Raw genomic sequence first — 18,603 nt, 5'->3', positions numbered from 1 at the left:
GATCATTACAATACTTATAGGCTAAGGCTTTAAAACTACAAGATTAAATAGCTTTGCTTGTACTATGTATGTGCTATGTACACAATAGATTGATCAGAAAAATATGAACGTAATTCTATGTATGTATTATGTATTAAGAGCGCAAATAGAGAACGGAACCTGAACATTAATATGGTTTAAAAATCACGTGACATGCATAAGATAACTCAAACGAATCAATACTTTAACCATTGTGATATGTAAATTAACTTCTACAACATGAACGTGAACGGACTTAGAATAACTGTACATTATTATTTATTATTAAAAAACAGACAGAACATTTACATTTTTACCCATTAAGCATTCTTTAAATTACAACACAGATCAGAAACAGCATTACAACGCGAATCACTTAATGAAATTATAAATAAAATAAAAAACAGTTCTAAGCTTAGCTCAAGAGACGTGTAATAGAGTATAGAGAACGAGGTTCAGGTACAACATATGCACCAAAAGGAGAAGTACCTTGTCACGTCATTTCTTCTTAGCGTCCTTTAGTCCTGCGCCCGCGTTGAATTTGAAGAAGATGATATCTCCATCTTCAACTACGTAATTTCTACCTGTAAATAAATATTAGACATCATCATCATCATCAGGGCTAATTGCAAAACAGCGCCACATTGAATTATGGCCGTGGCATAAGCAGAATGAAGTCCTTTCACGTACGATGCAACCGCACAAATGACGCCACAACCGTACAATTTGTAGTCGTTCTATTTGTTTTTGCTTTTGTCTCTTTTCGTCTTTTATGTTGTTTTCTTTTGTATTTTTTATTTTGTTTATTAATTCTTTCTATTTTGTTTCGTTTGTCTAGTGTTTTCAATATATTTTTGTATTTATGTGTTGTGGCTTTGCAATGAATGTATATTCTATTCTATTATATCACATATAACCAAAGCACTTGATACAAACGACGGTACCACACACACTAAGAACTCGAGACAATATAGAAGAGTTAGTTTTTCTGATCATTGATCTGGCAGAGAATCGAATCCGGAACCTCTGAGATGGCGACACCATGAAAAACCGGTATACACGCCGCGCGAACACGGAGGTCATCAAAATAAAGATTTTCTTTAGAATTAAGTGAATAACGCTTCTAAAATGATTAGTGATTTTAGAATAATTTCAATAGACACACTTTAAAGTTGTACATAAGTCTTTTTGGAAATTGGCTGGGCACTAATCAAAAAGTATTGTCAATTACAATTGTGTAATAGTAAAGTGCAAATTTCATGAAGCTCAGTGTATTCATAATACGAGTACTTGTATGGTTTTTTTATAGTAATAATAAGTGACGGGACGAACAAGTCACATGCCTGGTGGTAAGCGACACGCCTGTCCCTAACAATTGCAGTGCCACTCAGAGCTTTAAATCACAAAGATCTAAGGGGCTATTCTCTATATAGAGATATGTTTTTGTATACAGACAGGGTTATTTGTAAAATCTTTAACAAAATCCCTAGGTATTTGTACCATGACTTTTTACAACTTTTAAGTTTTTGTTGCACTACCTGACACTTTTTCGATCTGTATTTGCTAGTAAGGTAGTAAGTTCAAACGTGCAAGCGTCCTGGCCGATAAATATATTTATATATTTGTATTTTTGCATGAAAGTAACGTCTGTCGAATTATTAAGTCGTTGAACAAAAGTTGTTGTTTATGATGTTAGTAATATAATCCTGTAAGGCTGTTAATATTTTACAAATAACCCAGTATAGTAACATTAGGTGTTGGTAAACGATATCGAGTATATAACCAGAAATAGAGAAGAGATTTCATTTATCTTTACACACACATCATAAACCCTCTATGATGTTCAAAAATCGCAAATTACGGCCAGCATAAAGATAAACTGTTTTGTTAGAACAAATTTCTTATCTGTGAAAATTCTGTGAAAATTATATCTTCGAACCATTGACTTACAATTATATGGACGTCGGGTCCGCGCTAAAAAGTGTCCGCACTTGTAAGGCGCTAAAATCGTATACAGAGCGCCAAACTCCGCTTTAGTCTTCATTTGTTCTACTGACAGCGCGATACTGCGATGACATTACAATTTAAATTTCGAATAGGTTGACTTGGGACATTTTTTCCGTGGTGTTTGTATTAGACCCGTCGTCCATTTATTTGTAAGTCAATGCTTCGAACACATTATTCGAACAGTATCGAATTCGATTTTATTATTACATTTAAATTTCGAACATCTCTGAAAAACAAAAGAATTTGATTGGACCTCAATTCTAATATCCTCCGAGGATGGAAAAAACTAATATTAGTCGAGATGAAATTTTATTCGGAATGAAATGTCAATTCTGTCAACTTTTGACATTTTCTCACGTTACTTGATATCGAACGATATGATAGTTGAGGCCGATTCTAGTTTGTCTATGAATTAAAAATAACAACTACGGTTATGTGACATGCGTGAGAAAAGTTTTTATTTGCCGCCATTTAGCCAGTCGTACCATGCGGTTCCCGAACATCAGACAGAGAGCTTATAATATGTGTGTAGATAAGGCAGTGTATGTAACCGTACATAACTAGGCATTAAAACACTCGTGAAATGTTTTTATGAAACTCGTCTGTCGGCTCGTTTCATAAACCAACACTCGTGTTTTAATGCCTTTCATTATGTAATAGTCACATAAACAACTATTAATTTGTTTGAAAACTATCCTGCCATATCATTATGGTGATAATTGCGCTCCGATTAGTCAGCCCGAATTCGAAACAATTGACGGGAGTCGTCAATTGTTTCACTTCAAAACGACCAGTTTAACTTGAGCTTTGCTATAATGGACGTAAATTGAAAAATTACATATTTAATTACCGATGAAATGTTATTCTGTTTGTTTTGTAATTAGATGTTTTGCTGTTTTTCCCACACCTCCGAATGGAACAGCCCTCCATAGTTAGAGATTATTATCTTTATTACAATAAATACAGAATATTATTGGAGACGTACACACAGGTCAGTTGTTGGCGCTGTACTATTTCAGCTTTCTAATTTGTGATTTCAGTGCAAACGAGAGTTGACATTTAAAAGTGATATAAGGCCCATTTGACTGATGAGTTGCCAGGGATGGATGGCCCTTATTTCGTCTCTATTTCTGGTTATATACTTGATGGTAAACGATAATGAATGATGTGTTCAAAAACAGTTTAAAATATGCGTTTACAGTGATGACTCCACTGATAAGTAGCTAATGTACTGTATATTTTTCTATTGTATTTTGTAAAGTCCAAGCTTCGGAGTTATTACAGTTTTACGGAAACAGACAATTATAAACGCACACTCTTATAGCCCCGCACTAGGGAAACCCTGTATCGCGGGAGCCATGGACATTCACATAGACAACCAAAAATTACACCCAAACTCACGAGAGAAATAAATGTAGGCCATGGAAATTTTCCCCGGCCCGGGAATCGAACCCGGGGCCTCTGCGTGGCAGACCAGCATGGTAACAGTTCGGTCACGGAGGCAGTTATATAAGAAAATTATTGAAAAATTTCTAAAACCATTAAAATGTCTAATATTAACCTGCTCCCTAAATTCATAAGGTAAACATTTAATTGATTAGTGAATTATGTTCACTATGTTATGTTTCCTATGAATATGTTTTCAAAAAACATAGAATTTAATTAGAAATATAAAATTAAATAGTTGAAATCAAATATCCAGAATTCGAAAAAATAATCAATTAATATTTGGTGGTTTTAACAACTCTATGTAGCTCCTTGTAGCTATGTCTATACTTGTATCTATATATGTGGAACACCTTTTTCCGACCATTGATGATAAATTACAAAATGATAATGTCCGATCTGTGCAGTAAAAGTATATAGAGCGGGTACCTATCCACTCTTCTTATGCATTCTATGTACTGCAGAATTTCATATTTTACCTTGCTGCCTGTACTTTCCCGCCGCTTTGCAGGCCGCTTCCGAGCCCTCTTCCTTGAAGTCTTTGAAATGCATTACTTCGGCCATGATGAAGCCCTTCTCGAAGTCCGTGTGGATCCTGCCAGCGGCTTGAGGTGCTTTTGTTCCTTTCTGAAAATTATTATTCAATTTTGAAGACATATTTCTATAAAAGTTTTGTTTATAGTGACCCTCCCTACCTCCCTACCGATCCGTTAAGTATACGGGAAGGACACTATAACCTGTGGAAGCACAGAGACCTTATAAATTCAAGTTCTGACCCCAGAGCAGCCCGTGGGCAGGTTAGTCACAGACTGTTGTCACGGACTTTATCAGATTCGCAAGAGGCTAATGCCTCGGGTAAGTGGCCCGTATACGTAATCGCTAGCTCTTTAGTCGCTAGGGGTGATACTAGCGCATCCATCTTGGGATCAAGAGTGTGCAGTCGTTCAATCCCGCGTGTTGTGAAAAGCGGTCGGTAATACGGTTTTTTTGGCCAAAAATAATAAACCGATTGAGATTTATCGTAAACTCCGTGACGTTTATGGGAATAATGTGATGTGAAGTGCGTCAATGCAGCATTAAGTTTTAAAATGTGCGACGCAGCGTTTTGACGTCGACGCGAAACTGCGGGAGAGCGTTACTAACTGGATAAAGTCTCAGGTGGTAGAATTGTATGACGCTGGAATTTGAAATCTTGTTCGCTGCTGTGTGAAGTGCCTTAATCTATACAGATAGTCTCCATACGGAGACTATGTCGAAAAGTTGTATACAAGTGTCACTTTCAAATGTATGATAATATTTTTCTTGTATTCAGTTTTTTTATACATCAAAACGTAATCTACTTTCGGGATAGCCCTCTTAGGGTCGTATTCTAGAACTCTACTCAATGCTTAAGTCAGGACTTGAGTATGATTCAAAGCACTAGAAATCATACTCAAGTCCCAGCCATTAGGGTCGTATTTCCAGTGCTTGTGTTGCCAGTGCAATCCGACTTGAGCATTGAATAGAGTTCTAAAATACGACCCTAAGGGTCATATTCCAGAACTCAAGTCAGGATTTGAGCAGATTTGAGTATGATTTCAAGCACTGGAAATACGACCCTAATGGCAAGGACTTGGGTATGATTTCTAGTGCTTTAAATCATACTCAAATTCTGACTTGAGCATTGAGTAGAGTTCTAGAATACGACCCTTATAAACTTATTTATTACCTGAATCGTCCATGCTTTCACTTCATCCGGACCTGCCGTGAAGAAGTACTCGAGTTGAAGCGCCTTGTATCCAGTTATGATGATTTTATCTAATGCACTAAAAATATGAAGTAATTATTTTATTAAACTACATTTTGTGCCCTTTTTCGTTCCGTGGGCAGATTAGGTGATATTGGTTAGTTTCTAGGGGGATTCTCGTTCACAAGTAACTAGCAGGTACAAGTTAGTATTTCTAACATAGATACTCTATCCATGCTCACCTTGTAATGTTATGTTCCTTCAAGAAAGCTTTGCGTTCTTCAGGGTCCATTTCCATTAGTTTGGTTTCTAACACCCCCGAGAATGGAATAAGTGGCGCACCAGGATCGTTCTTATCAATCCATTCCTTTAATTTTGGCAGCCTGAGAAGTACGGTTTTGATTTTTTATTCTCTGTATTATTCACTTGGACATACAAATCCTTGAGTCTTTGCTACATAGTACAGCTTAGCAAGCGCGAGTCAATGATACCTCTTGCAAGTAACTTGCATGCAAACGACCTGGACCCCGATTCAGAACTATTCGATATTTTTAATCAAATCGTTAATTGGATATCGTTCTCGAATCGAAGGGCGCTTTCCGTTAAACGTTCGATTCGGATTCGGATACAATATCGTTATCCAACAGCGAGTTAGTAGTAAAATGAAAATCCTTTTATATACATTTTTAAGACTGAAAGTCTAAAATAATTATAGGAATACATTAGTTTTGCATTAAAATAAATTAATAAAATTGAACAAAATCCAAACTTTATTTAAAATAAACAGAGATTTCCATCCCGTCACTTAGTATTAATTCTTGCTTTGTAAACAATAGGATGTTCGGTAACTTTTATTCGACTGTGTTCTGAATAACGTTGTAGCCTTCCCTGGTCGAGAAGTTTGAGTTACGGGAGTGACGTCATTTCGGTTCGGTATCGAATACGATAGTTTGAAGTTCGATTCGGCTGTTGTGAATCAAAATGAAAAGAAATCGCACGATATCAAATCGAATTGGTCGACAACTGATTTATTGTAAGGTTCTGAATCGACCCCCAGTTCACATAATTGGACGCGGTGGTTTTGCATACCTCGGGGAAGCATGACGAGTCTCGCTTTAAAGATTTTACAGATTTAATTACATATTACATAGGTACATTATTACGTTGGGCAGTGTAGCACAAAAGTGTAACTTTTAATTACATATGTATGTATATAACAAGGTCTTATACCACTTATTTTTCTTCCGCATGTAATCTTTTTCGGACAAATTAACGAGGTATATGGCTGGCTTTGATGTCAAGAACAAATATTTATTTAGTACTTCAATCTGAAAAAAAAAAATTGAATGCTAAAAGACGGTTAACAGATAATTTTGTACAAGAAGTTTTTTGTACCTACATTAGATATGACATATGAGGTCGTACAATAATGCTCTGACCACACAGAGGCGGCCGCCGAAGCGTTACTGGAACGCTTCCGCGGCCACCTCTGTGTGGCCAGAGCATAAAGAAAGAAGTGCTTACGAAAAAATGGAAAACTTACATCAGCCATACTCCAGTCGGCAAAGCGAATATGTTTCTTTTCATCCACTAGTACACTTTTTATTTTCATTAAGGTTTCCTGAAAATAAAACAAATTTGAACTATTTATCCACAAACACGATATAGATAATTAATTACTACACATCTCCTGACCAAGAGAAAATATATAATTGTAGCGCTAGTAATTTATTGAAATCGATATTGCGTCGGCACTAAAACATAATTATTAAGTCTTAAATTAACATAATGGCAAGAATCCTTATCAAATTATACAGGCTGTTAACATTAATATAAGTTATTTATTCAGATAGCTAAGATCTATTGGTTAGTATTTTGTTTAACTAAAATTTAACTGTCTGTGGCCGACCGGTTATGTTACTCTGCCACACAAAGGTCCCGGTTTCGATTCTTGAGCTAAGAGAAATATTTCTATGGCTTACATTTATTTCTCTCTTGACTTTGGATGTAATTTGTGGTTGTCTATGTGTATCCATGACACCTGCGATACAGGGTTTCCCTTCCAATCCAAACATAAAATTAATTATTTATTTCAGTATTGTGTTAGTGTTACTGGGATTTCTTTTGACTAATCACAATAATATCTTGTTTTGTGCCTTATGCAATTGGAATGTCGATTTTAATATTTGATTTCCACAGGCAGTTAATATCAATCAATTTAAATAGTGGTGCCGAGAACAGCCATTTTGTTTTGGTTTATTGGATAATGGTTATAATGTAACAATAGCGCTAACGTCATTATCCGCGATTGAACCACAAACAGCACACTAGTATCAGTAGAGCTCCTTGTGAAAGAGTTCGTCCAGGGAAGTACTGCCACCTTACCTATTTCTGCCGCCAAGCAGTAATGTGAACATTACTGCGTTCCGGTTTCGAAGGGTAAGTAGGTGCTGGTGAAATTACAGTATTATAAAAAAGTTATTATTAATTATTTAAATATCGCGGATAAAATAACTTCCCTTTCAAAATGTGCGCGATCAATCGAAACTGTGTATACACATCAAGCTACACATTGACGTATCTTGTTCTTGCAATGGAGGCGCTTTTCGAACAAAAATGTGTAGTCTGATGTGTCGTTGTCCGTACACCTGTATACAAAAGTTTGTATTCAGGTGAACAATTCTGGTTATAATTATGAACTTACGTATTCAGGCTTCAGTTTTTTGTCACCGCCACGGTTGACGACACGATCTAGTTTCTCTATATCCTTCATGAGTTGTTCCTCATCTTTCAAACGGAGCTCTTCACCGATGGTTTCCAAATCTCGTACCGGGTTCACGTCGCCATCCACATGCGTCACGTCCTCGTCTTCGAACGCACCTAGTGAGGGTATTTTTATTAATATTTATGTAGGTAATATAGTAACCGTAATTTTAGATGTAAATACTTAATTGACACCTCTGTGGTGAGTGGCTTGCACACCAGTTTTCATTGTGTCGCCATTTGAGGTCCCGGGTGCGATCTTCGGCCGGGTGAATGGAAAAAAACTAACTTTTCTATAATTGTAATATTGATTTTATTGATTTTCTATACTGTCTCGGGTCTGGGTGTTTGTGGTACCGTCGTTGTTTCTGATTTCCATAACATAAGTACATAGTTACTTACTTTGGAGTCGTAACAACATATGTGATGTTGTCTAATATTTGTTTATTATACTTACATGTTAAATACAACGAAAATTACTAAACCTACAGAAACAGTGATCACATATTTATTTATAAAGTACATAAATATTATGTATAATCTCAACACACAGCACTAAAAAACCGATCTCAAAAGTCATACTCCCCTAGTTTGCCACCCTTAGAGGTACTACTTTATGGAATACTTTCTTCAAATTTAAATTGGACCACTTCAGAGGTACCCTCTTTCCAACCAAAACAGAATCATCAAAATCAGGCCACAAATGCATGAATGATGAATTATCGCATAATATATATATATACAACCAAAACATACTATCGAATTAGGAATCTACTTCTTTTTTTGAAATCGGTGAAATCAACTTACGGCATAGGTGAAAAATGGCGTCACAAGCTTTAATATGAGAAAGAAATGCATTGCCGAGGCCTTGCCCTTCAGCTGCGCCGCGCACCAATCCAGCGATGTCCACGACGTTCAAAAAAGCTGGCACCTTACTGAAATATAAATTTTATTCCACTTTAGAGTATGCAGCAATGTTGGAATCGATTACATTATGTAACAACAGCCATTTAATTTCGGTGAGATTTAGCTTATTTTGTTTTCAATAATTTCTTTGTTAGCTCTCTAAGGTATCGTGTAAAGTCGATGTCTTAAGATACATGATACATGTCGCAGCGAGCAAACCTTTGCACACGTTCAAACTCAGTGGCGCCGTTAACGCAGATGACGCCTGCGCGAATACGAGCGCGTGCGCTGTAGTCGCGCGTGTGTAACACGCATTTTGATAAGAGATAGTTTTAATTTTAGTTTCGTTTGGTTTCAGTTAGTTTTTGGAATGAAGCAACTACATGAAATTCTAAGTGTCAACTCCAGTGGAGTATATAAGCTTCTTGCTTGTAACGCGAATTTGAGCGCGTTTGAATCGATTCAAACGCACGTAAAACGCGTTACAGACGAGCTTCGAACGCGCTTCTCGCGCTCGTCGTTACGTATCGCGTTTGAATCGATTACAAACGCAACAATCTGCTGTTTTGAGCCTCTACGGCATCGTGAATGCGCGTTCGTCAAACACTTATTTTTCAGGTAAGGAGTACTGTAATCGTGCGTACGTGCGATGATAACAATTAACGTACAAGCACTATTCTGACTTGTGCTTCTTTTTGTTGCTTACCTGGCGGGTTTATGGTACTCGCAAAGGTACTCATACCTTTCATCTGGCACAGGCACCCTACGTGCTGAAACAAAAACAGATTTTAGACTTCTTCCTCAGGTCAACTATTTTATGTAGAGTATATGTTCACACATTCGGTCGTCTTACCTCAAAATGTTGATATTAACGGATTCACCCTAACTATTAAATACCAATTGAAAAACGAAAGCAAATTAAGAATTTATGCTAGTAACTAACGCTACAATATATTTTCAACAATATTAGTCAATCGTCATCCTCGAAATTGTTAACGCTTTGGCTGTAATAGTCAAAGTCGTCTTCATCCATTGTTTGTCTGTAATTAAGATTAATCGCCGTTTGACTTGCGGGCGGATGAAATCTAGTGGTTGAAGGTTTAATGACAGTACCAGTATCGCTTGAATTGAGATCCTTCTCGTGACAACATTTCGGATAGGACGTAAATGGATTGTCCATTGATCTCAAGCGTAAACCCACTTTTATTATCAATTTCGACCGCGCTTCGTAAATTCGAAAAGCTTTTTTTAAATATGGCAATTGCGCTTTGCCTGTTAAAGGATTATAAACTTTTAAGTACAAGCCTATAAAGAGAGCGCCTGAAAGTTCAACGCTAAGGCCTGGATATTTCGGTCTTAACACATTGACAGCACAGCAAGCTTTTGTCAATATATTGCCCACAGTCTGCTCCAGATAGCCTATGTTGGGTAGCTCTTTCAACGTTACACGGGGCAATATATTCGCCTTTTTGAAGACATGGATGTCATGGTACAAGTATGGTCTCGACATAAATTTCTCCAGACATTTTGCGTCACAAAATAAATAAACTTTTTTTTTAAAACTGGCGGCGTATTTGTTACTACCACTTTTAAAAATTTGTGATGGTAAATTTTCAGCATACGTTACTATACATATGCCATTTTCGTACACTTGTACATAATTAACATTTTTTACTGGAATTGGTAGCTCGGGGATATTTACTCGTTGACTTTGCAAATATATCTGCGGTCTATCCAAAACGGAGTCCATGTGTTCCGGGCATATCCAATAAAATAGGTCATTATATAAAACGATTCCTTTCCTATCCACAGGAAAATCATTATGTTTCAATATATTTTGTCGGAAGCACACAGGACATAAGTTTTTAAACTTAGACATTCTTTTTTTAAATATTTCCCTCGAAATACACATTCCATCCGCAGATACAATACTTGTCTCCATGTTCGCTATATAATTATGGATTTTAGGAGTTAATGTTTTAATATGATCGGTAGCATCCTTTAAACATTGCCATTTAGACTCATTTGCATTCAATATTTTAAGATTTTGATAGTCATCATTAATAAAATCACGAACACTGCGACACTGATTATTCCATTTCGATAATCTAAAATTCATATAAGGCCTGGAATATGGGGGCAATCTTTTCAGTATATCAAAATATATCTCATTTTGGGAATTATTTATGAGTGTTCTTTTATTGTCAGTAGATAAATCGAATATAACAAGAGGATAAAGTCCTATCCTTGCTAGCTGCTTAGCTTCAGAAGCGGAATCTGGAAATCCGTCAAATACAAAACCAGATAATATTGTACGGTAATCGATTAATGCTGTTTGAACCGCTTGCACTATAAGATCATTATCTATGCACCCACCAGACTCGAGCATATTTTTCATTTTGATTGCTAGTGTGGTCCAATGCATATTTTCCAAAATGTTACGTATAGCTGTACCTTTCGATACGCATACTAATTCATATCTTTTTGCGAGTTTTGCGGCTAACGAACTTTTACCAGATTTTGGTCCACCAATGATACCTATACGCATAGGAAAACAATGATAAAATAATACGTTGTCACTCTTAATATACCTCAAGGGATTTGTTCTAAATTTCTTTAATGAGTCCTTGCCATAAATATAATACACATTATTTCTGTGCACAACTGGAAATATCTCTCCATTGCGTTTGGCTATTTTAAATGGATCATATATAGCATCGGGGTTTTCGTAAATATGCACGGGGCACATATGTCTAAATTTACTATGAAAACAGTACCCAGTTGTTATTAATTTATTTGCAACATCCATATTAATTATGATAGTTTGTTCGAAAAACGATTCACATATATTTCTTACTCGTGATAATTTAGATAAAGCTTGTCTTTGAACCTTTGACAATGGTTTCGTTGCATCCAAAGATACAATTTTAATTTTTTCTTCCATAGCTTTATCTTTTAAAGACTGTATATTTTCGTCATCACCTTCAAATATAGCTTCTATTCTAGCCTCAATTCTCTCGCGCGCTTCTGTATACTTTTCCCATTCAAGGTCATCAACTGGTTCTGGATGTGACTCTATAAATTCGTCATAGTAAGCAATTAAATTATCGTCATCGTCTTGCCCCACTTCATCCGCGTTAATTAAAGTACTTTGTTCGTCCTTAATTATTTCTGGGGGTTCTACAGCTTTGATAGCACTAGTAATCATTTCATCAAAAATAACTTTAGTAACAACGTTTTTGGCTACATCATTCAACCATTCTTTTTTCAGAGCCTCGATTTTTTTTCTAGCAATATTTTTAGCCTCGACTTGTTGTTTTTTCCATGTGTCAAACATTGAAGTTGTTAAGCGCTCTAATGACATTTCAGAATTACTTTCCAAGTTTAAAATTAAGTTAGGAATACAAAATGATGCTTCCATGTCTTCTATATCGCTAGGCAATTTCGGATAGCCGTCCAATACAAATCCAGTCGTCACGAATGGGTCTTCAAACCATATTTTTTTTAGTAACTTTTGCATTAACACTGGCATAACAGGCATTCCTCGTTCAAAATAGTTATATAACAGACGTCGCAATTCAGTTTCGTTAGACATAATATTAGCTGTAAAATTCTCGTCATCTTCTCCCATTTGAAATTCTACCACAGCCTCTTCCTCCAGAGGTACATCAGTGAAAATATTTTCATGTTGCCTACCAACCTTTTTGAAATGTCTAGGCATTAAGTAATCATTTACAATTTCTGCAAAATCAATATGTACCAAACCAAGTTCTTTCGCAATAAGTTTGGCAATTGATGTCTTGCCACTTCCGATAGCTCCTATGACACAGATTCTTAAAGGTGGTATTTTTTTAAACGGGTAACCATATGATTCATACCTGGTAGGATCCTTTTTGAATTTTTCTAAACTCTGCTCTTTACAGAAATAATGCATTTTGTTGTTATACTTGATGGTGAATGCTTTCTTGCCTTCCCATAAAACGCCATAATCATAGTATGCTATAGGACAATAAGTCTTGGTTTCACATAGAAAACTAGAGTCATTGTACTTCAGCATGTCTTTAGAGATGTATGCTTCTTCTTCTTCTTCCAAATCTTCGTCCCCATCATCTTCAGAAGCCTCACAGGGCGGACAATAACTTCTTCGTAATTTTAATAACGCTTCTTCAATAATTGCTATGTCTGTTTTGTCTTCGACTTCAATTTCTATAAAAGATTTAAAACTTTCTTCTAACTTCAGTTTTACTGAATCCCAACCTTCTCGAAATTGGTCTACAGCTTCATTAAACTGATTAATTAATTCAGTTTCATCCTTTTGAGCTTCTTCTTCAACTGGTGTAGAATAACCTATAGTGTTTATGATGTCGTGTACTATCATTTGAATATTCAATAAATTTGGTTCAGATACTGTTTTTACTTGTTGTTTTAACTTTATAAGGGGGTCATCAGCTGCCAGAAAGCGTTCTTGGTAATTTTTTATCATATGTTCTATTTTCGCGTAGTGCTCAATCAGATCTCGGTCTATTTCTCTGTTTTCTATGATTGCTATTGTATTATCAGGCAATAATTTGGCATCTAACAGTAAGTCCCAATAATCAGGATCGGTTGTAAAACCATCAATAATAAACTTACCATAGGTGTTATTCGCTTCTAGACTGCTACTATCAATAGTGGATAACATATTAATCATGGTATTCATTACATCTTCTGGTTTTACACTCATTTCTTTCTGTAAATCATTAGACTCTATATAACGCTTAATAGCTTCTTCTACGTCTTTATCACCCAATACGGGAATTTTTGGTTTTTCCGTTTCACTTGCCAAGTTCGGAGGAGCATAGTTGTTAACTGTCTTAGACGCGAACACAGTTGTACAATGTTCCAGGTCATCTAAAAATGGCAGAGTTGGTAGCTGGCGCTTCATATTACTAAATATTTCCATAAATTTGGCATCCGGTTCAGCATCAGCATTTTGGTTTTTAAAAATTTCATATTCCTCTAATAATTTAATGTATTTTTTTAAAGTGGTCATAGTTATATCAATCCAATTATCAAGGAGAGCTAATCGTTCAGTTTCAGCAATTTGCCAATTTGCGTATCTGCTATCCTCTATTGTAGCAATTATTTCTGACAATATAGTAGCAAAAAACATTTCAGACTTTTTTTTCGTTTCCTTTTGCACCAGATCATTGTAGTCAATGATAGGAACATCAAAAAGCCACGAAAGGCAGTTACAAACCATACTTTTACCAGAAGATTTTGTACCTGTCACTACAATCCTACAAATCGGTTCTAAATAGGTTGTATCTAAGAATGGTCGTGGATTTTTCCAAAACATTACAAGTGCATCTAGTGAAGAAAGCAAATAAACATGTTTGAACAGTTTAACTGCATATTTAAGTTTTCCTCTAACTGTATGTCGTTTTTTTAGCTCCACGGGACATCTGTTGTACCACAGAGATTGATAATAATTAAACTTTATATCGCTACTTTCAATTATTTCTGTCTGCTCTACATTTTCCCAAAACTCCTCAATTTCTTCAGGCGGCTCATCAATACTTAAAGGCTGTGGTATAAGTACAGGATTAACTATATTAATCACTTGCAATCTTTCTAAGATTTGCATCATCATATGGGGAAGTGAAGTTCGACCATCTAATTTAATAAGGTATGTGGGATTTATATCATTTATCTTTTTGTCCAAAAACGGCATAATAATTGTTCTGTAAGTACACAGTAGTTCAACAGCTTGATCTCTAAAGTTAAATGGCTGTCTGCAATAATATTTGGGATTTACAACTTCCTCAGAAGGGGTTTTGTATCCATTCAAAGAATATTTAGGTGGCCATCTGATATTATCTTCCTTAAGACTTTCAAGAAATGGATCAATGGTGTTCGAGCCAGTTTTGTAATCTAGATACTTATGATTTTTTTTAATAAGTAAGTCTTCATCAGGACAAGTGATGTATATAAGAATATCTGGTTTCATTGCCAGTTTAAACAGTTCATTACATTGTCGTACGAGCACAGTCTTTTTTGCATCACAATAAGCCCGTATAGAAGTAATAATGTCACTACAGTTATCCAAAATGTATTGAGGTAATTCAACAGGTAAGTCTACTTCTTCTTCATCAGCTTCTTCCTCTTCTTGTTGATGCTCTTCTTCTTCTTCTTCCTCACCAAATTCCTCTTCCATTGGTAATTTTAACTCTAACTGTGATGCTGTAAGCTCGGAAGGCTTTTCCTTTTTCTTCTTTTTAAGGTTAACTATGAGTTCATCGACCCAATTTTTCGCTTCTAATACAGCTTCTTCACCATGTAATTTATTAAAGAAACAGTGCATTTTTCGACTGGTGCCAACTAGGGGGAATCCAGATACTACATATCCTCTGTTTCTCACTACTGGAGACATGACTTTCTTCTTTAATATTTTTAGTAGTGTATTATATTTACATACTTTGTAATGCTTCATGTTAAAATCTAGAGCTTGTCCAGTTAAGCTATTTTGTCCTATTTCATCATCCAATAAATTCATAGGGCACAAATGAATACAATTAAGCTCTTCAGCCATAGCTTCACCAAGCTTGTAAGCTCCATTTCCAGGTTTACCCAAAATTAGATAACATGTTGGTTTACCCAATGCAAATCTTGCATAGTCATCTATGTCAGTCCACTTGTTGTGTGGGACATTAGAATAATGTATAGGAAGATCTGAATCGAAATGAAAAGGAAGATTTGAATTCCTGAGACCAACAACAGCAGCTGATAAATGCTGGCCATAATTTTCTTTTTCCTCTATCTTCCACTTGTTTAGTATGTCAAGGTGGCTCAGAGTGCATATAGCACGCTTGGTAATTAATCGATTTTTAACATCATATTTGTTGTCAACATCAATGTTATACTTATAGTGTCCATATGCAAACATGATTATAAACAATATATAAAAAAAATTCAAGATGTATTATTTGTACTAATGACAATGTTGTCAAATAAAATTGACATGCATTTTTTACTTCCAATTGTCTTGACAATTTGATGCCAACAACAGCCAACATGAAATAGTACATATTGCATGAAATGTAAACTAATCCAAATCAACAATCAATATGTCATTATGAAAGAAATATAGACTACCAATATGGCTCAGTTCCTGTGCCAATAAAAATAAAAATATAAAAATACTTATTTTCATTAGGATCTATGGTGCAGAAAGGAAAGTTTTCAGCTGCAGCTTGGCTTTTGGTGAGCACATTGAAAAATGTGGATTTGCCAACATTAGGCACTCCAACTATGCCCACTTTCAAGTTTGTGCCCACTCGTCCTATCAGTGGCTTCTTTTCCGGCTCTTCTACCTTTTTAGGTGGCATCCTAAAATTTTAGAATTATTCATTTCATATACGTTCAAGCATCAAGTTTTTCGCCAATGTTATAAAATAAATGGACACAATATACTTTTTTTAATTTTGTGAGTATTAATGTAACAAAATAACAAACATTTTAATGTAACTGAAAAAGTAGTATGTTCCTCGCCTAGAATAGTTCAACGCCTGTTGAAATAGTCTGAGCTTTCAATCAATCATCCATGCCTCCTGTTGCTAGTCATAACTCTCCTCATATGAGAGGGTTGTAAGTTTAAGTAGGTAAGGAAAAATTAAGACAACAGCTGCAAATAATCATACATAACCTCCACTGCTACACAGTTTACTCTGAACTTACCTGTCGTTCTATCGTAAAAAGGCCGGAATTAGGACTACTATTTTTAGACCAAGGGACAATGTTTGGTACTCAGTCTGTTTCTGTTTTTACAGCGATATTTTTTCGAATGAATCCCAAAATACCGTGAAAGGCGTGCTATGTGCACGACACATAGATCCAAAGACAATAAATTGCCTTTATCGATATGTGTCATTTATGTTATCGTAACGTCAATTTTCTTGACATGACATTTGGGTACGCGCTTACGAAGACATTTAACATTTAGAACTCTGTAAATCGTCGCCTAAAACCATAGAGGATGGCAAAAATAGTCTTAGGGTCATATTCTAGAACTCTACTCAATGCTCAAGTCAGGATTTGAGTATGGTTTAAAGCACTCGAAATCATACTCAAGTCCCTGCCATTAGGGTCGTATTTCCAGTGGTTGAAATCATACTCAGATCCTGACTTGAGCAATGCTTTAAATCATACTCAAGTCAGGACTTAAGTATGATTGAATGCATTGAAAATCATACTTGAGTCCTTGCCATTAGGGTCGAATTTCCAGTGCTTGAAATCATACTCAAGTCTGCTCAGGTCCTGACTTGAGCATTGAGTAGAGTTCTGGAATACGACCCTTAGTCACTTGGTAGTCTTTTCGGGTCGCATTCTAGAACTGTACAGTGCTTGTGCTAATAGTAAAGTGTGTGCTAAAACGATACGACCGCAACCTTATTTTTTCCATCCTCTAAGACCGCAACGGAGCCATATTTACGCAAAATTACTCTTTCCGAAAAAATCGTCTTACACAATCATGTTTCTGCGAACCATCAGGAGTTATTAAAAAAAATAAAGACCATTGAACGCATGCGCATTCTAAGACACTGAAAAATTTTGATCAAACCCTATTCTCGTTTGTGTTGGCCACACATTGCGTTGGGATCTTAGAGGATGGAAAAAAAATAAAAGAAAGGAGCTGCCCTAACTACAGAATCAACGTGAATCAACAATCTTTTTTTTTTTATAACGCACACACTCAACATAGCCCCGCACTAGGGCAACCCTGTGTCGCGGGTGCCATGGACACATAGACAATCACAAATTACACCCAAACTCACGAGAGAAATAATTGTAGGCCATACAACTATTTCTCTCGGCCCGGGAATCGAACCTGGGACCTCTGCGTGGCAGTCCGGCATGGTAACCGTTCGGCCACGGAGGCAGTTAATCAAAATTCAAACCAAAGTTTGAAAGTTACAAATGGCGGATTTCTTTAGTGTTGTACCATAATCTTTCGATAAGTCATTATCGACATGCAAATGTATGGCTTGAATGTTGAAACTGTTTTTTTTTGTTTCTTTAGTTTACTGTAACCAAAGTATGCCTAAACAAACACAAGTCTAACAATTTACTCTGGAGTGGTATATTATTATAAACGTCAACACATATTTTTAAACTTATTTTATAATTTATTTTTCATATGCTGACGGACAAACGTGTGAACACTATTGGCCGAGCGCCTTTGATTTGTGACAAGCCTGAACTCGATGATGAACTCTATACACTCTAAAAACTCTATACACGTTGGCGCTCGCCTTCACTCGGTCAGCTAGGCGAGTGACACCGAACGATGGCAAGGCAAGGCAAATAGGCTGTCTATACGTTGGTATTGGCCTTTACCCGGCAACGTTGGACTAACATGTCATTGTATTGCAGGCTTTAAAAAAATAGTCATTTTTAATAGTTAGAGTTGTCATTGGGTAAAATCAGAAACGAGTGGATAATTTTGAGAATAACTAGTAAATGAGTCTTGTTTAATCTAAATTGAACATAAAATTATTTACCAATAAACCTTATGATGGAATAGCATTGTCATGTAATCTAGTTACATTCAAAGTTCTGTTAAATTTTGACTCTTCAAAATGAAGCGAACAAATGAAGATCGTCTTTGATCCAACGTTTATATTCAGCAGTCCTATGATTTCCAACCATTCTTTCTTCCTATTTTCATTTGTAGGAAAACTTGAAATAATAAAAATCAT

General features: G+C 35.9%; 1 protein-coding gene across 1 annotated transcript; it reads right to left on the bottom strand.

The window, feature by feature from the left end:
• Nucleotides 1-6: 6 nt before the first annotated feature.
• On the bottom strand, nt 7-16,716 carry LOC113237667 (obg-like ATPase 1). Its single transcript, XM_026474276.1, has 11 exons — nt 16,583-16,716; nt 16,053-16,234; nt 9,573-9,633; nt 8,768-8,895; nt 7,902-8,077; nt 6,741-6,818; nt 6,428-6,525; nt 5,440-5,580; nt 5,180-5,276; nt 3,951-4,098; nt 7-602 (listed from the first exon to the last, which is right to left on the bottom strand). The coding sequence occupies exons 2-11, from the start codon at nt 16,231-16,233 to the stop codon at nt 517-519; spliced, it is 1,194 nt and encodes a 397-aa protein (XP_026330061.1). The 5' UTR covers nt 16,234; nt 16,583-16,716; the 3' UTR covers nt 7-516.
• Nucleotides 16,717-18,603: the final 1,887 nt, after the last annotated feature.

This window comes from Hyposmocoma kahamanoa, unplaced genomic scaffold (assembly GCF_003589595.1).
Source record: "Hyposmocoma kahamanoa isolate Upper Pololo Valley unplaced genomic scaffold, ASM358959v1 93, whole genome shotgun sequence".
Classification (NCBI taxonomy): domain Eukaryota; kingdom Metazoa; phylum Arthropoda; class Insecta; order Lepidoptera; family Cosmopterigidae; genus Hyposmocoma; species Hyposmocoma kahamanoa.
The sequence above is the reverse complement of the archived record's forward strand: the minus strand, read 5'-3'. Positions and strand labels throughout refer to the sequence as shown.